General features: G+C 52.1%; 7 protein-coding genes across 7 annotated transcripts; 2 read left to right on the forward strand and 5 right to left on the reverse strand.

The window, feature by feature from the left end:
* Positions 1–2075: 2075 nt before the first annotated feature.
* J4E84_006223 (uncharacterized protein) lies at positions 2076–2939 on the reverse strand (the record flags this gene model as incomplete). The annotated part of the gene is made up of 1 exon (XM_049388814.1): positions 2076–2939. The coding sequence occupies one exon, from the start codon at positions 2937–2939 to the stop codon at positions 2076–2078; it is 864 nt and encodes a 287-aa protein (XP_049243713.1).
* A 1817-nt stretch (positions 2940–4756) lies between these two features.
* Positions 4757–6344, forward strand: J4E84_006224 (uncharacterized protein; the record flags this gene model as incomplete). Its single annotated transcript, XM_049388815.1, has 2 exons — positions 4757–5337; positions 5507–6344. 2 exons carry the CDS (start codon positions 4757–4759, stop codon positions 6342–6344), a joined length of 1419 nt encoding a protein of 472 aa, XP_049243714.1.
* Positions 6345–7457: 1113 nt separating this feature from the next.
* Positions 7458–9204, reverse strand: J4E84_006225 (uncharacterized protein; the record flags this gene model as incomplete). Its single annotated transcript, XM_049388816.1, has 2 exons — positions 7458–8892; positions 8942–9204. 2 exons carry the CDS (start codon positions 9202–9204, stop codon positions 7458–7460), a joined length of 1698 nt encoding a protein of 565 aa, XP_049243715.1.
* A 1082-nt stretch (positions 9205–10286) lies between these two features.
* On the reverse strand, positions 10287–11705 carry ERG10 (erg10, acetyl-CoA C-acetyltransferase; the record flags this gene model as incomplete). The annotated part of the gene is made up of 5 exons (XM_049388817.1): positions 10287–10805; positions 10864–11353; positions 11412–11484; positions 11538–11587; positions 11641–11705. The coding sequence occupies 5 exons, from the start codon at positions 11703–11705 to the stop codon at positions 10287–10289; spliced, it is 1197 nt and encodes a 398-aa protein (XP_049243716.1).
* Positions 11706–12005: 300 nt separating this feature from the next.
* Positions 12006–15095, forward strand: J4E84_006227 (uncharacterized protein; the record flags this gene model as incomplete). Its single annotated transcript, XM_049388818.1, has 3 exons — positions 12006–12025; positions 12076–14791; positions 14850–15095. 3 exons carry the CDS (start codon positions 12006–12008, stop codon positions 15093–15095), a joined length of 2982 nt encoding a protein of 993 aa, XP_049243717.1.
* A 1681-nt stretch (positions 15096–16776) lies between these two features.
* Positions 16777–18112, reverse strand: J4E84_006228 (uncharacterized protein; the record flags this gene model as incomplete). Its single annotated transcript, XM_049388819.1, is given in 2 exon segments — positions 16777–17112; positions 17132–18112. 2 exon segments carry the CDS (start codon positions 18110–18112, stop codon positions 16777–16779), a joined length of 1317 nt encoding a protein of 438 aa, XP_049243718.1.
* Positions 18113–19421: 1309 nt separating this feature from the next.
* Positions 19422–22421, reverse strand: J4E84_006229 (uncharacterized protein; the record flags this gene model as incomplete). Its single annotated transcript, XM_049388820.1, has 1 exon — positions 19422–22421. The coding sequence occupies one exon, from the start codon at positions 22419–22421 to the stop codon at positions 19422–19424; it is 3000 nt and encodes a 999-aa protein (XP_049243719.1).
* Between the last annotated feature and the right edge of the window lie 2105 nt (positions 22422–24526).

Genomic DNA, 24526 nt, shown 5'->3' on the forward strand with positions numbered 1-24526 from the left:
ACCACCTAATGAACAGGTCTGCAGCCTACATCAAGACGAGTACATGATATGACGTGAGCGTAGGCTCTTGGGTGTAAAGTCTCTTGTTTGTATGTGGTAGTAATCTTGAAAGTTGTCGAACATCTTCCTCAATCCAATGCGCAAGGCAATGTAATCAATGAAAATGTGAAGCCGCAGTGGCAGACCAGCAAAAATTGCCCCGCTGAAGCCCCCGAAGGAGATTCATGACAACACCACACCCCGCTGTGCAATGGAGGCGACGTTGTCAGACCATCAAATGCTTGAGCTTGATGAGTCGCAAGAAGGTCTAAAGGTTGTTAGCAGGTGTAAACGTAGGGGGGTGGTTGGGGAATACGAACAAGTATTCAGAGCTTGGGAGGGACGGGGGCGGCGCGGTATAAGTAGCCAGATGGTCTTGGCGCGCTAGTGGGTCACATGACGAGCAAGGGCAGTCCAGAGGACAGTGCGCGGGGGGACTTTGGAAGTGGGAGATGACCGGCTAGGTCCATGCGCGCCTGAGTGATGCTTCCCCATCAACTCGATGCTTTCGACATGACCCTGCGTAATGCTGCACATGCAAGTTAGTGCACTTTCACATATGCGCTTGTGATCCGTAAACGACGCTTGGGTTCGACGACGAGTGCCAACCGAGCAGAGCCGCGCAGTCTCGTCATCGCAGAAAGTTTCCAAGCGCCGCGACGCATTTAGCTCGTTGCCTAGGGATCACACTGCCCGGGCGCCTACAGCCTAACATCAACTACAGCGTGGAACATTGTCACCATCCCAGGCAAATACTGGGTCGATGGCTCTACTTCTCTTGAGCAAACTCGTTACGACGCGCTTCCGATCGGCCGGCATGCGCAACATTATCGTCTACGCCTTCGACCTAATATTCCATACAGTGCCTTCATTTTCCAATCCTCTTATCATTCAGTTGTTGCTGAAGAATACCACAACCATGCAAAAGCTCGTACATTGCCCAGCCATACCTGAGCTCCGCCTTTCTCGTACCTCTTTCGTAGAGGTCTTCATAGTCGAGCATGCGTATATTGCAAGCCTCATTGGGCGTTCGTCGGCCTCTGTAACTTTCAATGTCCTTTCTATCCAGAAACTTTTCGCAGAGAAGTAGTGTCGTGTTCGGATTTGCGTTGAATAAACGTACGGCTGTCTCTGTCGGCGTACCAGGTTCGCAGACTAAAGGCCGCATCTCCTGTACCAAGGCCGTAAGGTTGATAAGATGGTATTCGGATAGCTTGAAACCGATTTCCCGCCGGATATTGTCCATCATAGGACCAGTAAAACTCCCCGAAGTGTCGAAGGCTCCTTTTGGGAATTCAAGGTACGGTTCATTGCGCGCGCGAGCTTGGGGTGACTCTATGACAAGGACGTAGCGCTCGTTCGTGTTGTCTCTTGGACGAAGTACTATCATCACGTTGGCGTTCACCGCGGTTCTGCCAACTGTGGGCGGGGGGTTGGCTGGCATAGTGTCCAAGCCTCCTCTATTAGCGGGAAAATCCGCGGTCTTTTAGGGAGAGAGCGAGAGTATGTGGCGTGCAAGTATCGCGTCCGAGACGTTCAAGAATGATGGAAGGACCGGAAGATCGCGATTCGCTGACGAATAGGGAGCAATGGAGCTAGTGGAGTAATGTAGACACGAGATACTTTGGAGCGGTGGACGGCGATGAAAGGCGTCGGATGGGACACATACTTATACCTTGATCTCAAGCAGCTATACTTGGGCATGGTGCTGTGGCAGCGCTACCTCAATGTTCGTTCAAAGAGACCCTCAGTATAGCGTTGATGTCTTAGTGCAGATCTTCCAACTTATGGCTGGATACACCAATGGGTTGAGGTTCTGATGCGCGCGCAACTTTATTTGGACGATTCGATGCTTCCCCACCAGCCGTTGGTCTCAAAACCATGCGCGGCGCTTACTAGATGACCTTGAGATAAGCACATGCATGGCGGCAAGAACCCGCTCAGTGGGGATGTGTATGTGCAGGGGCTTTGGTATACAACTGTTATTGCCACACTGGCTACATTCCGTTCACCTTTCGGAGGTCACTACTGAGCACTCATTGCTGTGTCCGACCTATGCGAATTTGCTTCTGTCGCTCTTCAATCTGTTCGGTTTTGCCCAGTCGATCGTATAGCGCCCAAGCAGCGAGTGTCTTAGCATCTCTCGCGCCTTCTTTCCAAAGCACCTCGAAATTGCGGATGCGCAAAGTGATCAACTTGTCTCTGACACCCTCGCCACCCAACTTGCTCCTGAAAGATTCGAGTTCCTTTCGGTCCAGGTATTTCTCCCACAATAGCATCGGCATATACTCGTCGAGGTTTCCAGGGCTCATATACACCCCGTTCTTTAGCTGTTCGTTGGTTTCAGCCTTGTCAAGAGCCATTGCGGTTAGGTCGATCAGCTCCTCTGCCCTGACATTAAGCCCCGTCTCTGCGCGAATCTGCTCCATTGCTTTTCCAACTACAGTGCCAGACTTGTTATCCAGCATTCCTGCAGGGATCTCAAGGAAAGCAGTGCTGCATGCGCCGATTCGCGGCTGCTCTGTCAAGATGACCCACTTCTCGTCCACGTTGTCCTTGGGTCGTAGTATCATAAGGATAGCGACGGTACCGCCGCGCAAGAAAATGACTCGGTCGAGATTGGTGTGGCTCTTCTTCATCAATGCCTCGATCGTCATGAAGCCTATCATTCCGTCGTCAAAGACGGTGACGTTGTGTACATTCACGCCCTCGAGGCGCCATGGATCCCCTTCAAACGTGTGTCCGGGAGTTGTTTGCACAGTGAGATTCTTTTGGAGTGCTTCCAACCAGTTACTGAACGCTGGAAATCCGAGCAGCTTCTCTTCGTCGAGGATGTGGCCATCTGCAACTGTGACAGGAATGGCAGGCTCCCAGGCTGACAGCAGGAAAGTGGATGGCATCCCGAAGTCTTCGGCTACCTACCTAGGTAGGTAGTACTTGAGATAGCCTTGGAAGCAGAGCGATATAATTACAGGATCCCTGTGAAAGCTTTTGCCCTAGTAGCGGACGTTTTCAAGCTGTCTTGTTGAGTCCCGGGGCCGTCTTGTACAAGATAAGGCTGGAAGTGATGGTGGATGCGCTGTGAACCTTGGAAAGCTCCCCGAGGTCGTTTCGGGCGCAGCGACAAGCTTACATACCTATCTTACAGCGATCGGGATGTCGCATAACCTTCATGCATGTGATAAGAATAATCACGCACATTGCAGGTGGTACAGGAAACAAGGTCACGCAGTTCTGCGCGCCAACATCCCGAGGTCTCCTAGGCCCACAACCACCCCCCAGCAACTGAGCAGCTACCTAGCTATTGATCTCTCAGCAGCTAGCCATCAGTCTACCTATATTTTGCATGAGGAATTATGGCAACTCTCAAATGTATTGTTGTACCGCATACCGCTGGTGCGCAGCAGTGACGACCGTGGCTGAGATGCTGCGGGGTAAAACTATGGGATGAATGCACGGCGGCTGCCTTGAGGGAGGTCTGCATTCAGCTGGGCAGGGGTGCACCCAACCCCCGATTACTGCGCTCTTGTGTGACCCTTCCAAGGTTATATCCCGCATGTTCCCCTTAAATACCTAGGTATCTAGTCAGTATTTCCCAAGAATCGCAACAAACCTTGTCGCCTCGCCTCGCCACGAGCGCGTCATTCCTTTCATTCATGCCAAAGTAGCAGCCCTTAGGCTAAGCGCGGAATACTCAGCCTTGCGTCCAACAAATAGCACCAGAGCTCACTCAGCCTTGTCTCCAAAAGATGATTTGTAACGTGTGTTTAGCTATGCTGAGGGGTGGAAGGGGAGCGAGGTCAGGGACTCACGATCTGACGTTTGATCATCACAAAACTACAACATCACTTCGAAGATCAAAAGAGGTAGACTGCAAGATATGTACGTCGTTGGGAAATGCGATTTGGCGCGACGTGAACCTGCTAGAGGATCAGTCGATCTCGATCACGGCTGTGCTTAAACCTCTGCCGAGCGGGTTCTCACTGGACTTCGATATCAACCAAAGGTTCAAGCGTGCGTACCTGCTGAAAGCAATCGGTATGTTTGACTATTCAATGAGGTCGCAATGTATTGAGTCTTCTTCACAGACCCCAATGAGCGCCGCCTAAGAACCCTGACGTCGTCAGAGTCTTCTTCCGATGAAGTCATCCAATTGGCGCATAGTTGGATGAACGAGTGTAAATGTGCGGACAGTTGGGAGTGCACCGGGGAAAGATGGTATCCGAAGCGCTTATTAGACCTCGGCGATATCCGAGGCATACGAGGCATCGGTGATCGAGACAGTCTAACAGTCCTGTCAGAATATAGCCATGTACAACGAGCAAAAGTGTATCTGGTCGAGACGGACGATGTCTTCATGCCCAGCCGATATGTACCAAGCAAGTTGACAGTCAAGTCCTGGAACAGCGATAGAACAAAGATGGGTCGTATTGAAAGAGAAGATGGTCGATATGTTACGCTGAGCCATTGCTGGGGTAGGCCCAAAGGCGTCCAAGGACAGCTTAAATTGAAAGTAACTAACAGAGAGCGTTTCATACGGGAGGGTATCGAGTTGCGAGAGCTGCCGAAAAGTTTCCGAGACGCAATCCTGTTCGCTTGTCATTTGGAGAAAGTGGGGTTCATCTGGATTGACTCGATGTGCATCATGCAGTCGACTGAAGATCATCACAGCCGATCTATGGTTCATGTGGGGGACTGGCTGAGTCAAAGTCGACAAATGGACAAGATCTACCAAGGATCATTTCTCAACATATCCGCTACTGCTGCGGTTGATGGAGATCAGGGTTTATTTTTCGGCCGACAGCCTGAATCCCTTTGGGAGAACGAGATCAACGTCAACCATACTGGAATGGCTCCTTTCGGAAAACATAGTACTGAAGGCGCGAAAACGGAACAGTTGACGAGATGCGCTCTCATTGACGTGTCGTTCTGGGACGACCTCGTTGAGAGCGCAGCTGTGAACCGTAGAGGTTGGGTTCTGCAGGAACGCCTCATGGCACCACGTGTACTACATTTCTGTCGTGACCAGATTGCCTGGGAGTGCTCTCACTTCGATGATGCCGAGGGTTATCCTGGAATGGCCATAGGACTGAGGTCTAAGCTGGGAGCTACAGTGGACGAAGGACGACTCAAAGATTTAACCCCAGAGGCTGGGCGGGCACTACGAAGCAGTCGCCTTAATGATCTTCCAGACCCTGATGAGGGCATGGTAGATCTGCACATCTACGAACTGTGGAAACACATTGTAGAGGTGTACTCCAAAACGCAAATCACAGTATCGCGCGACAAACTCATAGGGTAAAGTAGCCGCCACGTATAATGTACAAGACATGTTGCTAACTTCTTACTAGTATGTGTCTCTCTTACTACGATTTAGCGGCGCATCGATTAAGGTTGTTCTAAGACATGTCACTGTTCGTGCTAACAGCTTCATAGCGCTGTCTGGAATTGCGAGGCGCTTCTGTAGTGACCAGAAGCTATTCACAGTACCGAGCACGTATATTGCAGGCCTCTGGAGAAACAATCTGGAAAGTCAGCTTCTTTGGCAAGTGAACGAGCTTTATCGGGATGGTGTGTTTGAGAACCCTGGACGACGCGACGCAACTCGAGCGCCTTCATTCTCATGGGCATCAATCGATACCCCCCACGGAATCACATATCCCGATATCACAGACTACGGGGCTGCAAGAGCAAACGAGATGCGTGACCGGGATCAGGGCGAAAGGGAGGACTCGTATCCAGAGGAAGAGCTAATGCTCGAAGTACTTGACCATCATATCATCCTCTCAGACGAGGACAATGAGTATGGCATGGTAGAACAGGGAAGATTGTTGCTCAAACCACGCTATCTTAGGGCTATTAAGCTCCGGAAGCTTCACCCGCTGTTCCGAGTCGGGTACAGCTGGGGACTGGAGCAAGATGAAATCAAGCCTGACATGTCGCAACAAGATTCCAAAAGGTCTGCGCATCATCTCGAACACGCCAATCTCTATCTGGATGCCCCGGAATCTGACGTCGATATCTTCCGCGATGATGCAAAACTATACTGCATGCCCGTTGCGTATGGTGAGCGGACAGTACGGAAAGCATTTCGTTATTTGTACTGCTTGTTGCTCAAGTACGAAGGGGCGACAGATTTTGGTTCCAAGGGCAATGACCCAGGCGTGAAAGGGCATCTGTCGATGACAATACAGTATCCCATGTTTAGGCGAATTGGCATAACAAAGTTGTCTAACCATTTGGACGAGAAGGGCCAAGAGGCTTTGATGTCGGAGGAATACAACCAAACAATTGCTTTGTGTTGAATGACCTTGTGAGGGAGCGAGGAATTGTTGTGGTATTTTGGGGGGTTCTGGTGTCTTTTAATAATTATGAGTGCCTAGGTAATGATTTCATAGGTAAAAAAGGTTCTAATATGTAGAGACATGCGATGGCTATGGTATTCCAGGTCTGGTCTCAATCTTACCCCACCTTCCAATATCTGCCCCTCATCCCCACCTCGACCGTGGGCTCGCTCCCGCCCACCGATACTTACGCCGGTTTCGGGATACAAAACCTTCAGACACAATGACAATATACACATTGCCGCTGCGAAATTATCCATCGATTACCTAATACGGGCGCTTGGGTAAGCTGCCACAACACTCCGATCACCCTCTACAACCCACTAACATTCCAAAGTCTAGGGGTATGATTTGTAAGACTCCACCCATCGCACCCTTTCTCAACCCTCTTCTAATATTCAACTTCAGTCGCTTCGCATTCTTCTGCGTACTTGTGAAAGGTCGTGGGTTCAATTCCCACAGCGTCCACATTCTTTTTTGCCATATCCTCTGCTTCCGCCAGAGAACGGAACCAGCACCAGGGGTGAGTGTTCCTGGCTGTGGTTCACAGCTTTGTTTTTTCTGCTTTCGCTCGCTATGCTTTCGTTCTTCTCGCTACGCGTAACAAGAACACATGGCGTGTGGGTAGCATTGCTTTTTGCTACCCCTTAACTGTGCTGCCAACGCGAGGGGGGTGTTCTTTGACTTCTTTCCATAAGGTTGGTAGCGAAAGGAGACAATAGTAGCGATCCAGCCTTCATTCAAGGGAGGCCTGAACAGATGCACGCATTGAAAATTCTTTTCTACTGTGTGGCGTACAACCAACAACCATGGAAAAGGGAATACGGGAAGATCATCACCAATGTAGACTTCGAGGACACTACCTGTTGGCCCGGAATAGAGCGAAATTACCACGAAATGTCACGATGAAGACCGCGATGAGTGCAGATCACATCCAAATGAATTGCTGCCAATGTCTAAAAGATATATACAAAGAAACCCAGGGGTATATGTGCGCCGTTGCCATCCATCGAGCCAAGCAAGCCAGCAACCAGTGTGACTTGTCTAACCGTTCCATCATTCGTCGTGCATCGCTCAGTGTCTGGCGTGGTGCCTTGTAAGCCTCTGCCTGTGCTCCCTAATGTGTCTCGCCATGCGTCCCTTGGCGGCAGGAGGAGCAGCAGGAGGAGCAGGCGTTGGTGCCGCAGGGGCGGGAGCGGGAGCGGTTACGGTATGATAGATCGTCTGAACTACTGTGCGAATAGCTTCGACAGTGTCTGTGACGACGGGAACAGCTGGGTCGGCTGGAGGTGCCTTTTCAACGTTGGTGGGCGCCGGGGCAGGTACCGCCGGAGCAGCAGGTGCTTGAGATACAGTGGGCGCTGGAGCAGGTACTCCGGGTGCAGCGTATGACTGGGATGCGGCAGGTACATCGGAAGGTTGAGCGACGCTTTGCACTGCGCTGGGAGCGGCGGCGGCGCCACTCGAGTTTTGAACTGCCGTGCTAGTGCCCTCAGGAAGCGAGGCAGAGGGTGTCGTCGATGGCTTAGGTTTGTTGCCGCTATCTGCGCCACCAGAGGGCCATTGGAAACCAGACATGGGGCCGGTCGGAGCTGGAGCTGGAGCCGGAGCATTGATCTGCGTGGTTGGTGCGGCGATGGGGCTTGGGGTCTCGGCGGGTACGCTGGGGGAGGCATCGTCGGCAGGAGGTGATGCGACTGGGGCGTTGGAGGAGAGGGTCTCGCTCGTCGGGATGGGTGCGAAGATACCGGATACAGAGGCGGTGATGAGCGGAGGAACTGCAGGGTATTCGGATGGCTCGGGAAGGCCAGATGTCACAGCAGGTGTCTCCGACGGGACAGGCGCAGATCCATAGGCAGCGCTGCTCTGCTCAGGCACCGAAGAGGGCTGAGGAACAGCGGCGTAACCATTATCTTGGTACACCTTCAAGGAGTTGATCGTCCAGTACGCCTCTGTGAAAGCCTCGGGGTTGTTCTTGACCCATTCTTCGCATGTGTCTGCCTTCTTGCTGCAGGAGCTCTTGTTCCAAACACTGCTGCTGCCCGCCCATTGTCCACAGAATGTGGTGTCGAATACGATCTGCTGCTGCTTGAATGTGCTCTCGATGTCGCAGGCGCCGGCGAACTTGGCAGCTGGCTTGCCCCAGCCGCTTGGGTCTGGGCTGTCACCGAGGACGTCTTCCGGGATGGAGTCGCGAGGAAAGAAGTAAACGCTGATGGCATCGGCGGTCCATTGTGTCGCGTAGACACCGCCACCACCCTCGTTCAAGCCTGCACCGTAGCTCTTGGTCGATGGGTGTTCGATGGAGCATCCGGCGTTCTTCGACTGATCCTCGGCAGCGACATCACAGTTTCCTGTGGTCACTGAGCCAGCGAACTGGGTGGTGTCTTCACCAATCTGGCAGCCGGGGCCAGTGTGGAGGGTCATGCCGTTGTTCGTCTGGTCGTTCACGCCTTCGATGATGTCGATCTCGCCATTCTTTGGCCAGTTGGGGCCAGTCGTCCAGAATCTATCAATGTGTAAGCAACATGACTTTCGATGGATGAAAGTCTACTTACGCTGGCCATGTACCACAGCCGAACGGCATATGGGCAACATCCAGCACAATCAGCCCACTGTCGTAGGTCTTCTTGCTCTGGATACGGACACTGGGCCTTCCCTCAGGGGTCTGGTTCTGTGTGTCCACGCCCCAGGAAATCGCCGAAGAAGACGAGTTGATGAGGTTCGTCTGCCTCGCCGTAGCCTCGTCAACGTACTTGACGAAGCCCTCTGTCGGATCGGCATCAGTGAAGAAGTCAAAGGCCCCGTAAAAGTCGGTCATGTAGTCATCTTGGAGAGTATAGCCAGCTATGCTCAGTTGGAAAAAGGCCGCAGCCGAAGTGAGTGTGGAGAAACGCATCGTCGAGACGCTGAAAGATAAGAATAGTAATGAGTGACTGCGTACTAGACGCGTGAAGAAAAAAGGCACAAGAACGGAAAAGACGACAGTATAGTTTGGCGATGTAACGAGGCACCAGATGGTCGGAAAGGGACGGCCTGCCTATATACGCAGGCCTAAAACGGAGGCGTGGCAACGACCCTGACATAGCAGCCACCGATTCGCCCCAACGGCTTCGTCTAGAGGATAGACGAGCGCGGGAGAGTGTACATCTCCCGTTAGGCACATCGGGCTCCGTTTCAACAAGAGGGGAGTTATACACGGACCGAGTTTATCTCCGGTTAGCAACATTGAGGGGGACCTGCAGGAACCAGTCAGGTAGACAAGATGGGGGTTCAATAGCGCTGAGCAAGGCTGCCCGGATGTTTAACCAAACGTGCGCCGTTTCATGAGAAATAGGACGGATGGTCCGTTGGTGAACGGGGAGAGGCGCTTGAAACAGCGAGAAGCGCACATCCCGGTGGATACGTGGCGGGGCCTACGGTTATTATCGATTGCCTGAGGCATTTGCCATGCTTATCAGCATGTGATTCGTCGTCGACGCGTTGAAACGTGAGGTGATCGGGGGTTGGGATGAAGGAGAGCGACTGCTGGCCAATGCCACGCGCCGGATTTAGCGCTTCTGGAAGCGAGCGTGGCCAGTGCTGGCGCTCCACCCCCCTGAAACCGACCGTTCAACCAATGAATCGGAAAGTCGATCTACACAACTCGAGTACAAATAAGTGCTTTTTGCAGGTGGGTGTATTGTCGTCGCGATGGCTGGGACATGCCAACTTACATGCAACAGAGAATACAGAAGGGATTATAGTGGGTGAGATCGTCGATCATCTTGATAACTAAACAAGGCTCATGTTTACTATCTGGCTCACGCAACAGTGCATCTGGGCGCAGAGATCCAGCCCAAGTATAGATGATTACTTCATTCATATCTAGCATTACGTGTCTTCATTAACGAGACGGCACATCTACTGCATCGACTCGACAACAATGGCAGAGGCGCCACCACCACCGTTGCAGATGCCGGCACAGCCAATCTTGCCCTTCTTCTCCCTTAGCACACCGAGCAGTGTAGTTGTGATCCTGGCACCGGAAGCACCGAGCGCGTGGCCGAGCGCGACAGCACCACCGTGCAGGTTGACCTTGTCTTCTGGGATACCAAGTATCTTCATGTTGGCGAGCGCAACGACACTGAAGGCCTCGTTGATCTCGAAGGCATCGACAGCAGAGAGCTCTACCTTGGCGTGCTTCAGAGCCTTGGGCATGGCGAGTGCTGGGGCGGTGGTGAACTTGGAGGGGTTCTGCTCAGCGTCACCCCAGCCGAGGATCTTAGCAATGGGCTTGAGGCCGTGCTTCTTGACAGCCTCTTCAGAGGCAAGAACAAGAGCAGCAGCGCCATCGGAGAGCGGTGAAGCGTTGGCAGCGGTGACGGTTCCGTTTCCGGGCTTGAAAGAGGGCCTCAGTGTACGCGTCTTGGACTCGTTGAACTGTGATTGATAAGTAAGAAAGTGCCGATTAGTGAACACTGCCAGGGTCGCGACTTACGTTCTTGGGCTCATCGTCGCGGTCGACGACGACCGCAGGCTTGCCGCGTCCAACGGTAACCTCAATGGGAGCGATCTCTTCCTTGAACCAGCCGGTCTCGTGTGCGGCGTTGGCCTTCTTGTAAGAGCGGATGCAGTAGTCGTCCTGGTCCTCGCGGGAGAAGCCGTGGTCGTCTGCGCACTCCTCTCCCTGCAGACCCATGTGCTCCTTCTTGTATGCGTCGGTCAGACCATCCTTCAGCACACCGTCGACCAGGGGCTGGTCTCCGAATTTGGCGCCGGTCCTCAGGTTGGGGAGGTAGTGGGGAGTGTTGGACATGCTCTCGGTTCCCGCTGCGACGACGATGTCGGCATTACCGGTTATGATAGTCTGGGCGCCGACAATGAGGGCCTTGATGGAGGAGGCGCACACCTTGTTGATGGTGGTTGCGACGGTCGACTCGGGGAGGCCAGCGCCAATGGCACACTGGCGGGCAGGGTTCTGGCCGAGACTGAGGTTTGTCAGTAGAGTTCTACCGGAGTTTCGGCATGTTTGGGTGTTGTACATACTTTGCGGAGAGAACATTGCCAACGAAGACTTCCTCGACATCGGTGGGCTTAATGCCGGCGCGCTCAACGGCAGCTACATGAGTTGTTAGAATAGGTCCACATTCCAATTGCAACGACTTGACATACCCTTGATGGCGTGAGAGCCCAGCTGGACAGCACTCAGGCTCGAGAGGGAGCTGTTGTCGCGTGAGTCGGCGGTGCCCCTCTTCTCTGGTACTAGAGCACATACCCCAAGAACATACCCGTAGGCGTACGGGCGGCCGAGACGATGTAGACTGGGGGAAGGGACGACATGATGGGTATCTTGGGTATGCAGGAAAGCGGAGTGAAGGTGCAGAGAGCAGATATAAGGTGCCTCTGAGCAAATGGCCCGATCAACAAATATACCCCGATGGATCTTTTTGGAGTTTAGCCTTGCGCGACAACGGATGGCGCCTGCTGGCCCTGCAGGAGGCGCCTCGGAGCCCCATTGGCCAGCCGCGACCTCCGCCCTCACCGCCTAGCGCTAGGCCGCGGAACCACGTCTGAACTTTTGCGACAGCTTCAAGCTCGACGCGCATCACCACCGCGCATATACCCACACCCACCGCCGCCATGGATGACCTATACGACGAGTGAGTGCGCCTATTCTCTTCACCACATTTACGCGACTGACTTTTGACAGGTTCGGAAATTTTATTGGCGAGGCCGAGTCCGACGACGATGTCCAGAGCACCGGCCAGGCAGCCGACGCCTATGTCCTCGACGATGAGGAGGAAGCCGAGGCGAACGACCAGCAGCTTATGGAGGTGGATGAAGGGCCATCCAATGCCGTGATCCTCCACGAAGACAAGCAGTACTACCCTTCTGCGTCCGACGTATACGGCCCCGATGTCGAAGTCTTGGTGCACGAGGAAGACACGCAGTCGCTGGCGCAGCCTATTATTGCGCCGGTAGTGCAGAAAAAGTTCACGATTCAAGAGACAGATCTGCCCCCGGTGCATCACTCGAGAGAGCTCTTGACGGATTTGATGAACTTCCCCGACCAGATACGGAATATCGCCATAGCTGGGCACTTGCACCACGGAAAGACTGCCTTTATGGATATGTTGGTCATGGAGACACACGACATCCAAGATCGTCTGGACTACAAGAGGGGCAAGAAGCGGGAGGAGCAGCTGCGATACACCGACGTACACGTGCTCGAACGCGAACGAGGCCTCTCCATCAAGGCTGCGCCCATGAGCCTCGTCCTCCAGAACACGAAGTTGAAGTCGCATCTCTTCAACATCATCGATACCCCCGGACACGTAAACTTCGCCGATGAAGTCGCCGCCTCGTTGCGCCTGGTCGACGGAGTGGTCTTGGTGGTGGATGTGGTTGAAGGAGTGCAAGTGAACACGGAGCAAATCATAAAGCACGCAGTGCTGGAAGATCTGCCCCTAACACTTGTGGTCAACAAGATGGACCGCTTGATTCTAGAGCTGAAGCTGCCGCCCAGCGACGCATACTTCAAGATTAAGCACGTAATCGAGGAGGTCAACACTATCATCGAGAACACCATCCCCGGCCGCGGCGAGAGCAGACGAGTAAGCCCTGAGAAAGGCAATGTCGCTTTCGCTTGCTCCAGCATGCGATGGTGCTTCACCATTCAGTCCTTCGCGAAGATGTACTCCGACTTTTACCCCGGTCCATCGAAACTCCCAGGTTTCGGCGTGCCGATGAAGGGCCTAGACATTGACAAATTTGCCATGCGTCTTTGGGGTGACATCTTCTACAACCCTGGGAGCCGGAAATTCAGTCGCAAGCGGCAGGAGGAGGGCTCACAACGGTCTTTCGTGCACTGGATCTTGGAGCCTGTCTACAAAATCTACTCGCACACGCTGAGCGAGAGCCCAGACGACCTCAAGGACACGCTCGACACTTTGGGCATCCGACTGAAGCCATCCGAATACAAGACCGACGCGAAGGAGCTGATGCGCCTTGTATGCCAGCAGTACTTCGGCCCATCTCTCGGTTTCGTCGACATGATCACCCAACACGTTCCTTCGCCCGAAGAAGGTGCGCAACGGCTGCTGCAAAGACACTACACCGGACCTCTGGATACGAAGACTGCCGAAGCCATGCAGAAGTGCGACCAGAACGGACCCCTAGTTATACACGTTACGAAGTTGTTCAATGCAACAGATGCCAAGTCGTTCACAGCACTGGGCCGAGTGATGAGCGGTACTGCAACTTCACCGCAGTCGGTGCGTGTTCTTGGTGAAGGCTACACGATCGAGGATGAGGAAGACATGGTCGTTGCGACAGTAACAGACACATGGATAGCGCAGTCACGATACAATATCCCCGTCAGCGGTGTTCCGGCAGGTAACTGGGTGCTGCTCGGCGGTGTCGACAATTCGATAGTCAAGACGGCGACGATTGTAGCTACCAAACTCCCCGAAGACGAAGACGCCTACATTTTCCGGCCCATCCGCCACTTCTTTGAATCCGTATTCAAGGTCGCAGTCGAACCGATAAACCCCTCCGAACTACCGAAGATGCTTGACGGTCTGCGCAAGATCAATAAGTCATACCCGCTCATCACAACCAAAGTAGAGGAGTCAGGAGAGCACGTTGTTCTCGGCACGGGCGAACTATACATGGACTGTGTTCTGCACGATCTGCGACGGTTATACGCCGACATGGAGATCAAGGTGTCAGATCCCGTAACAAGATTCTGCGAGACGGTCGTTGAGATGTCCGCCATCAAGTGCTACGCGCTTACACCGAACAAGAAGAACAAGCTCACGATGATCGCTGAGCCGCTCGACCCAGGTATTGCGGAAGACATTGAGGCTGGCAAGGTCAACATCAAGGATCCCGTAAGAGTAGTTGGAAAGTTCTTCGAGGAGAACTACGGATACGACTTGCTCGCGTCGCGCAACATCTGGGCTTTCGGACCTGATGACATGGGGCCCAACATCCTACAAAATGACACACTCCCCTCAGAGGTCGACAGCAAGACTCTGCGAACGGTTCGCGATACGCTTCGACAAGGTTTCAGCTGGGCTACCCGAGAAGGCCCGCTCTGCGAAGAGCCCATTCGCAACACAAAGTTTCGAATCACCGATGTCGACCTTGCGCCAGAAGCCATCTTCCGCGGAGGTGGCCAGATCATTCCCACCAGTCGACGAGCGTGCTACTCAAGTTTCCTGATGGCGAGTCCCAGGCTCATGGAGCCGGTGTACTCGTGCAGCATGGTCGGACCTGCAGACACAAAGAGCAGTTTGTACACAGTCCTCGCACGAAGGAGAGGACACGTCCTGCAGGACGGACCCATTGCTGGTACTCCACTCTACAACGTGCGTGGTCTTATCCCGGTCATCGATTCATTTGGTTTCGAGACCGATCTCAGGGTACGTACACCTCCTACAACCATCCCTATTACCTAGCGCATATACTAACTTCCCGTAGATTCACACACAGGGCCAAGTCTCCCTCTCCCTCGTCTTCGATCGCTGGTCCATCGTCCCCGGCGACCCTCTCGACAAAGACATCACAACCCGACCGCTCGAACCTGCAACCGCACAACAACTCGCACGCGACTTCGTGCTTAAGACAAGGAGAAGGAAGGGTCTCGCAGAGGACGTCACAATTAGCAAATTCTTGGAGCCCGAACTTTTCCGGTCGCTCAAGGAGAGCGGGGTGCTTGACGGATAGATGGATTGTATAGCATACTTTGGAGTCAAATGGGAACGGCGCAAATTGGAAGCTACAAAAGCATATAAGGAACTCATGTTGGAGATGCGCCCATGAAGGCGGCTGGAGAGTCGAAATGAAATATACCCGTCGCATGTCGCTACATCATGACCTTCCTCCTCTCCTCTCACATGCAAACGTCAGTGCAGCACGTGATCTCCTAGAGAACCGGTACGGCTATATAAAAGGCTTTGCTCACCCACCCCCTTTCCTCCTACAATACTTTCCCTTCCATCAAAATCCCTTGGGCGCCGACCCATGTGTGCTTGTCTTCTGTTTCGCCAAAAGTCCTGAGTACCAAGACAATGTGGACTTCCTGTCCAGTCTTTTTCCCACCAAAATTGTCACCTATTACGCCCATGTGGGCTTCCAGACCGGTCTTTTCCAAAAAATCAAAATCATCCCTGCAACGATACATGTTTCTGCCCGGGTCTTGTTTCCCATCAAAATTGGAAGCTATTTTGCTCATGTGGACTCCCAGACCGGTCTTTTCCAGCAAGATCAAAGCATGAAGGACCTATGATCTGGTGCTTTGCACCTATGGTTTCTCGTCAAAATAAAAATATTCACAGCGCATGTTTGGATTCAGCTCTACACCTCATCAGAAGTGCAAGCAACGCTCGTTATGCTTGGGCTCTTATCAGTCCGTTGAAACCAGAACACGACTGAGATCTCCTGTCTACCAAAAAGCAAAGGGTAAGATATCGATGTTCTTTCCGGTCTACCAAAACTACAACAACACTCGCCATGTTCTTTTCGAACTCTGAAAGCATTGCGGTTGTCGAAAACAAAATACCAAGTAACGCATACAAAGGATTCAAAATCTGGCATCTCGGACTTCATGCTGCAGCCAAGAGGACCTCACAACATCATCACTTTTCAGGTTTCTTTCGAAGATCGCATCGAATACCTCCCCGCGCCATGGTCTGACGTCGCAGGGAACATGATAGTTCACCGTTTGCTTCTTCTCTGGGTTTAAAACACGGATTCTTACATCTTTCCGGAAGTGCTCACAATACCCCGCTCGCATCATGACCAGTCTCGAACAGACCGAGGTCTTCATCACCACTATTCCCCGTGAACGCGGACCTCGTTAGCTTCTCCAGCCACACGTTGCAGAGCAGCCGCGCAAAACTCCAACTGAAACTCGATCATGCCATTCCAAGGTTTGCTTGGACGCATGCGCAAAATCAGTCTATGCGACAACGTAAGTTTCGATACAGGCGCATACTCGCACTTCATTGAAGGGGGAAACCAAACATCCTGGCGCCTACGTTGATGTTGGGTTACCTACTTTGCACGTTTTTATCTCAATGTAGGCTGCAGACCTCTTCAGCCTTTACCTTGTAGGACGTACTCTTCGGCATGGAGCGAGGATGAGAAGTTAGTCTCTATGGATGAATACATTTCTTATCGGGGTTTAGCAATATACAAGCTTTCTATGCATCGCCAAAGCACCGCAACACGAGTGTCGACGAATGACTACACAAATGGACACGCGTTACTAGTCTCATGGGAATCATTGTCTGATAATTTCGACATTTCAATGCTTTCTGTGAACAGATTGTAGAGAGCTACGTTGATCTATAAACTGGTGCGCAATAAACACCATGACTATGCGCTGTCCTCTCTCAAAGTGCACTTACGCCCTTTCGTCGTACTGAACAAACTCAGGCTTCGACACTTTCTGGCCTGTCACTAGCTCTATGTCGCGTACAACCAGGTCGAATGGTATCATGTAAGCAACGCGCGAGTGCTCGTTGGAGGCATAGAGTAGACCGACAACGGTCGCTCTCCTATTGCGTTCTTTCAGTAGTACGCAACTTCCGGAGTCGCCGGCCCTCATGAACTCTTCTCCTTTGCGGTCATGCATGACGCCGAAAGCCAGCATGATACCGTCTGTCGTTCCAAATCGCTGCTCCATGTCTACCGGTACGATAGAAGTAGAGTCATGTCGTAGATTCAAGAGTGAGCCAATCTGGTTGATGTGTCCGTACGTCCAGCGACATACCGCGGTTGATGACACTCGTTGGATCGTGTGTTGCAACGACGTGGTGGTTGGTCAGGGCGCAATTTGTCTCATTGCCTGCCGCATCCATGAGTACGATGACAGCGCCCACTGTTCCGCTGTTGTCCGGCTGCTCCACGCCAATACTGGCTCCCATCTCCACGATGGCGTCGTAGTCCTGCATTGTAGAATATATGGCAGGGCGTACATACGGTTCCTCTGCTTCTTCCTCGTCTCCAGACGTCTGCATGGCCAGGTGTGGTGCGTAAAGGAGATCGACCTCCATTGTCTGGGGGAGTAGTTGACGTATATGAGGTAGGATTCTGTCCCACCATATGGCTGAGTCGGCATCTTGTGCGGTGATGAGGAGAGTAGGCGCGCGTATGGGATGTAATTCTCCGATTTCACGGAGGACGATGTCGGCGGTAAGCCACTGTCGTTCCTGGATATCTTCAAGGAGAGCTGTCCGATAACACTCCCATGCTGCGACAAGCTCTGGCGCGCAATCTGTGAGCGGCGCTGATGGTACTTCGTCTGCTGTTCTGATGTCTGTAATTTCAACCGTAATGTCCTCGCGATTGGCCTTGTCGAAGAGTAATCTGAGATCACTCACCGCGACCTTCCAGGCCGAGTATTGTCCATCCACAGAAACGTCCGAGGTGACTAGTAGCGTGAGAGGCGTCAAGGATGGGGTCTGGCCGGGTCGGACGCGCTTTACGAGGCCGTAGCCAAAAACCCGGACCTGGGCGTCGTGAAGAATGCGGGCTACGCTTCGTCGAAATACGCCGTCGCTCCACTCTGGTATCCATTGGGCTCCTATATTATCGAAGGGAGGTACGATTAATGCAGGCGCGCCGATGCGGTAGTTCCATCTAATGCCCATCTTTGGTGTCTCGCGGACGACAAATGGAGGTGGAGTTCGGCGGTCGATTTCGCTTTGAGCTTGTGAATTCTTGGTTGTAGGTAGCATGAAACAATGAAAATCCAACGATCTCGTTCTTGGTGAGTGCTTAGGGCGAAAGGAAAGATTTATCGAGGAAGGCCTTTTATACTTAGACAGTTGGTGTGGTACTGGGGCAGACGCTTGTAGAACCGTGGTATAGCTGCAGGATGGACGTTGGAAATTCGCGGAGGAGGCTACGCTGACGTACGGGGCGAATCAGACCAGACATGACTGTTGAATTGTATTGCGTGGTTCATGCGGCAAGAGCGTGCCGTGAATCGGATGAGGGAAAGTGGAACGTCGGAGTGTGCGTCATATCTCAAAGCGGTAGCGATGAATCTGACCAAGTTGATGCGCGACTTCCGTTAAGGGTCTTGATAATGGAATGGGGTATGTGTGAAGCCTGAACAATGCGCAAGCGCCTACATGGACGACAGAACTGGCAAAGATCGGGATGAGATCTGGGTGTCGAATCAAGTCTGGCGGGACCTGAACACGCCAGCTGATCGGAACATCCGTGATTATGTTGCACTCATGGCGACCCCTCCCACCGTACACGACCGGGTAGCATTGGAAGAGCAAGAACGGATTACGGAAGAAGTGACTATCACTGCTAAGTGAAACATCACGAAGACTCGACTTGCGGCTGACTCGTGTCCCCGTATCATGCTGGGGTCTGTACCCTATTGGTGCGCTGCATTACGGTAACTTTGACGTCGCTAGTCCTCCAAGATGGCGTGGGGCTTTGCTTCATTGTATACCGCTCAATTTCCTCCCAAAAGTAGCTCGCATCGAGGAGACGCTTCGATTTTGAAAGTACCCGTGGAGGCTAAAAGGTAGCAGCCGATGCAGAACTCGAACTTTTGTAACCGCTTTGAGGTATACAAAGTTTTTCACAAAGAACTTATCGGTCATTAAACATGGCTCTGGAAACTACATGAGATTTTGGGACGAGAGCCTAACAGACTGCCTGCCCTTGGAGTCATACACGAGCTATCATAAGTATCTGAATGTAGCCCACTTGAATCGTTGTAGACGTCTGGACGAGCTGCGCACAAAGGCTTCTTGGTTCCACTGAGCTACCGGTCATCCATTTCCACTCACTCAAGCCATAGCTGTGCCGCGTGGAAGTTTTCGTGTTCCTTGAGGTCGCCATAACCATCTCAATCTCCGTCCATGAGCTTGGAAACCTTCAGATACCCTGCAGAGGTAGGGGTACGAAGTCAGTGTATGTCTCAAATGCAATTCGTACAGCCAGAACTTACATCGGGTCTTGGTATGTCCAACCATCTAAGCTAAAGCTGGAGCTCCAGTCATATGGACGGTGAGGCCTGTCTTATCGTATGGCTACGAGTTGAGTCCCCGCATGGACAACTTCGAGCGTGCGTAGTAAGACTCTCCAATGCCCGTTGACAAGGAGGGATTCGAACTTGACGTTTCCAATTTCCTCTTGTTTAACGAACCTTGTCCAGTTTCCATGCTCAGTACGTTTGATCTTGCACAGTGCTTCGGTGTCGCTATGTAGTACCAGCATGCCGTCATCTGTCTCGGTGGTGAGCGGCACAAGCTGGCCGATCACCTCTCCGATCAAGATACCTTCAGGCAATGTCGCGGCCGCCTCCACGTAACGTCCCCGGTCATAGTCTCGCTTGATTCGATGGCCGATCACATCTCCGATCAGGATGCCTTCAGGCAATATCGCGGCCGCCTCCACGTAACGTCCCCGGTCATAGTCTCGCTTGATTCGATATGCGTTTGGAGGAAAGCGTAGGCATTGGCACGGAGCTTGAACGCTGCATATCTGACACTTAGCTCCTGGCTCGGCAGTTGTGGGGTCGATATCCCACTCGTCATCGTCAGAGCAGTGGTGGTGGTCAGGGCCAGAGTTGGCGTTGAAGTGCTGCCGGATGTGACCTAGCCAACCCAATCCTGGATCTCTGTCGTCATGGTCGTCCAGGTCTTCTCCAAGGCCTCTGTTCCGTCCGAATTGCTGGTAAGCTTCCTCGCTGCAATGCTCAAACTCAAACTCAAACTCTTCCGACTTGTTGTAGAGATCGTACACACGAACACCCACACGTAGGAGTGCTGATGCTATGACAGAAAATTGGTTCATCACGGCGGAAAACTCAGATACATCCTTGTATGTAATCTTCTTGCACATGTCAGACGACACATAATATGGCGCCTCGATTGTGAATGGAATGAGGGCCAAGATACCGACATTGGGCGAGCCACCTGGACAATTTTCGCAGATGCCGAGCCATTTCGCTCGCCGCGAGTAGACATTGTTGAAGGTCTTGAGCGCTTTCTTGGTGGGTTCAATACCTAAGCGTTGGAGTACTTTGTGGATGAACATCTTGTCCTTGTTCTTGTGTAGGCGCACGCTGTGCGCGAACTGGTACTCGGCTACCCGCAGGCGGAACAGATCATGATCGCGCTCGTTCTCAATGTCCACAACCTGTCGATGAAAACAGGCCACTTCAGCAACTGCGTCGTTCTGTTGCAGAGACATCGATGCAGGTTTCTGCGAGCGCCATGTTCGGACTAGTGCTTTGATTTGATGGAGAGTGCCCTTGCTTAGTACAGAGGCGGCGACGCGTACGCCTTTCGTGTATGCGCCGGCATCGAGATTTACGTTTTCGCATAGACCGAGTTTGCGCATGCGCGCCAGTAACTGCGACGTTTGATCTTCTGTTGGAGCTTTGCGTGACCTTACATTGCGTTGCTGCGGTTCCTCACTGGGGTTCCTCTTCACGCCCTGTTGTCCTCGGAAACTGCTGAACTGAAGAGGGTTCTCACCACAGACGCCTTCGACACAGAACTCGTAGGAAAGTGGCGGCATATCTGCGCTCGACAAAGCAAAGTTGACGGCCTCAGCCACGTTGTCTCCCAGGTTGATAACTTGATGCAATGCCCTGGGTGTTGTGAATACTGCCTCACCACGTCGGCACAATCGAATGTGGTACGGGATGCCCCATTCCCGCAGTGAGGACGGTGGTATGAATACGTTGAGGTGTCGGATAGTCTGAGAGCAGCTCCAATGTGTCAGATCCGTCGCGTACACTTGTCGGAGCCGAGCTGTGAGCGCGTCTATGAAAGCAGGCTCGATACTCAGCCATACCTTGGGCTGGCCAGCGAGAAGGACATTGACAGACGACCACTCGCAATCCTCTATGTGCATAGCTGTGGCTGTACGTTGCCCATTTGCCATACTCACATAGGCGTAGCTCTCGTTGACGCCAGCCACGGTCTCTGTTAACGCCTCTTTCAGTCTTTTCCCGGCGTCTAGCAGAGGGTTGAAAGACGCACCAAGCATGCTGGTAGGGCCTATCAAGTACAGTCGCACCTGATCGGTGCTGCCTGGCTCAACCGGATATTCGAACATATCTTCCAGCTCTTCGGACGAATATTCGTGGTCTTGGTCATCTTCCATGTTCTGAAGCTGGTCTCGCAACTCCTCCGGATGTGGCAGTTCATCGTCGCTGATAGCCCTAACGATCACCATCTCATGCGTGTCTTTGCCGAACTCTATCGAACTCCAGTGAACGGATTCTTGGTCTTCAAAGGCATCTGGCGCCGGATGAAACCTTCGTAGATCTGACACTTTCACCACACCCATACCCATCTTACGAACAGCCGGGTCGCGAGAGAGTATTTCGAGGGTCGCTGTAGTGTTACTGCGAAAGTCGAAGACATTACGCACAAAGACCCCATCTCCTTGTCCTGATTCGTCTGTGTGTCCACTTCCTGCCTCCGTCACAGGATCAGACAATCCACTGGTTCCATCTTGATGACCACGCTTAAGTCTTTCTGATGCCCGCACTGTCGGTTTGGCTGCAGCATCTGCGAAAGCGGAGGATAGGAGGGAAGTAGGTGCGAGGGTTGAACTTTTGCTAAGTTGCTCCGGGTTCACAAAAGTTGAATTCTGCACCGATGGATTTCCCAAGGTACTTGCGGGTCTTGGTGAGATTGATGACGCAGTGCCGGGGCTTGGGACCAGATCTGGGTTCGTTGGCAGTGAGCTATGCGAAATCGAACTACCCGAGGAACGTGTGGGACTTTGTGGTGTGGGTGCGGCACCTGCGTTCTGAGCCGCAGCCATTCTCTCCAGTACCCGCATCATGCTCTTTAGACTGTCCATAGTCTCCGTTATCCATGTCAACTTCTCCGTCGCTGTTGGAGTATCCGCAGTGGCTTCTCTCGGCCTGTCCCCCAGCGGTCGAGTCGGCTTCGTGTGTGCGATCAAATCGTTGAACTCGTTGCATACACCCACTACCTTCTCTCTGAACGCTCCCAATTCTTGCCATGTAGGCAGTGCATCTTCGGTTGCTTCCATCGTTGAAGAAGGGTTGTGTCGCGGTAAACTGACTGGTGTTCACCCATGGGTGAACTGATCTTGGTTTTTGATGCGGCTTCTGATATTTTGGTTTGTTGTGTTGATGGAGGAGTGTAGAGTCGAAAGCCAAAATCTCGCTCTCACCTTCACCTCATATAAGTGGATACCTACATATCTCCCACGTGCTGAGCCCTCTCACCAGTAGCGCGGGCGGTGAGCTATCGCAAAGCTTGATGTAAATGCTGCTCAAAATGTGCTCTCCCGAAAGATTGTTGCGTATACATACTATTAAATTTTGATAAGTACACGATTTCTAAGCTGACGTATCCTCCTGCCTTGGAATGTTCTTCAAACAACGCAACACAAGTTGTGCCACCTCTAGTAGCATTCAAGGTGACTTTTGATGAAACATTGGGGTATTCATTTGAGGAAGAGGAAAAGACTTTTGAAGATATTTCATGTGTGCCGGTTTGAGCTAGTCCGCTGACAGAGTCCAGCCACTTCCAAATGACCCATGTCATGGCCATTGTCGCAAAGATTCTTTTGCGTGTATTCAGGTTACTACTCCAACTCCATAAGGCTGATCGCTGAGTGTTTTGGAAAAGTACTCCGTGCTCGCAGGTTGAACATGAAATATCTGCACCGCGATTCTCAGAATGGACCATGAATTTTAGTTGCACCCGTTTTGGAAAAGTTGCGGGGGGAGATGTAGAATAGAAAAGAAGAGGAGCGGAGTAAGGATTGTAGCTATATATATATACGGTAGAGGCGTATCCTCAGCGCATAAGTCGTACGTATGGGATTCTGAATACCACGTGTTCTGCTGCATGTCTTTGAAATTTTCAAAAGCGATTATCTGGCATGAAACATTATGCTCGGATTTTGGAGAAGCGAAGCCGACATGTCTGCAACAACTGCAAGTTTTGATAAAGGTGAATCTTTTGTGGTCCTTTTTGATACGAACGGGATGCAGCGAGCATCTTCGATAACAAGCTCAAAGATCCAGAGGCGGCCATGTTGTATGCGTTGGGGCTTTTGAAGTCCAGCTCACAAACATGAACTCGTATGTGTCTCCTTTTTGGTAGTTCGCGGCAGGCAGACAGCGAAAGACATCATACTGTTCGTTGTCACGTTCGAAGCAAGTCATGTCCATACTCTGAAGCTCTTTCTTTTGGTGTAAAAGGTATGGTAATGGAAGAATGAAGGCGAGTGTGCCAGACATGATATTTATACCCATCTGCACTAGCGGAGAGCAACGCCATGGTGATGTGGATGGCGATCTTTCATTCTCAGCGATGCACAGCGGAAGCCGACACAACCGCCCGATCATGAATTTTGGTGCCTTGTCTTTTCGGTGCACATGGATATCATGAGGAGTAGAACCACAGCCATATCGAGATTGACTGTACTTTTTGAGAAAGTGGGATCGCATATGCTGCAACACTCGTCGTTTTAGTGGAATGAAGAGACCGGAAGGGCGAGATTGTATTCAGTGTAACCTGAGGGATTGAACGCATCATGAGAGTCTTTTGACGAAGTTCTGGCACATAGGTGCGCTTGCACCCTGTTTTTGAAACATTCCCGGCGAAGTGAAAGACCGAGGAACAGACATCATCTCATCACCGCAAAATTTTGGAACAGGCCATGTACTTCCTCTGGATTTTTTTTGGTAAAACAGAAGACTTTTCGTGTTTATGCAGGAACAATGGAGAGGAGAGGCGACAGGGACTTAAATATTGTGAGCTGGGGCCACGACAGTGGACATGGCAAGGTTGATGTCGTTTTTGAATCGATCGAGGGGTCCGAGATTCACAGATCATGGCCACATCGAAAAGCCTTTTCGGAGATGTATGCACATAGACACTCTTCGGTTGTGTTTTGAACCGTGGAAGAGGGACGTGGACATCTGTCAAAACGGAAGAGTTTTCGAGGCCAGGCCACATGACATGACGAGGTACCTGTTTTTATTGAAAAAATGCAAAGGCAGTATATGGGGAATAAGTTCCATGGGCAAGAGAACGGTGTTTATATAGACGTCGTGCCAAGAGAAGTGCGTTTGCGTGCTCGTAGGAAGGCGTGACGACTGCAATAGGATGGTGGTCCAT

The sequence above is a fragment of the Alternaria hordeiaustralica genome, assembly GCF_023758085.1.
Source record: "Alternaria hordeiaustralica strain BMP 2776 chromosome Unknown scaffold_11, whole genome shotgun sequence".
In the NCBI taxonomy this organism is placed as follows: Eukaryota; Fungi; Ascomycota; class Dothideomycetes; order Pleosporales; family Pleosporaceae; genus Alternaria; species Alternaria hordeiaustralica.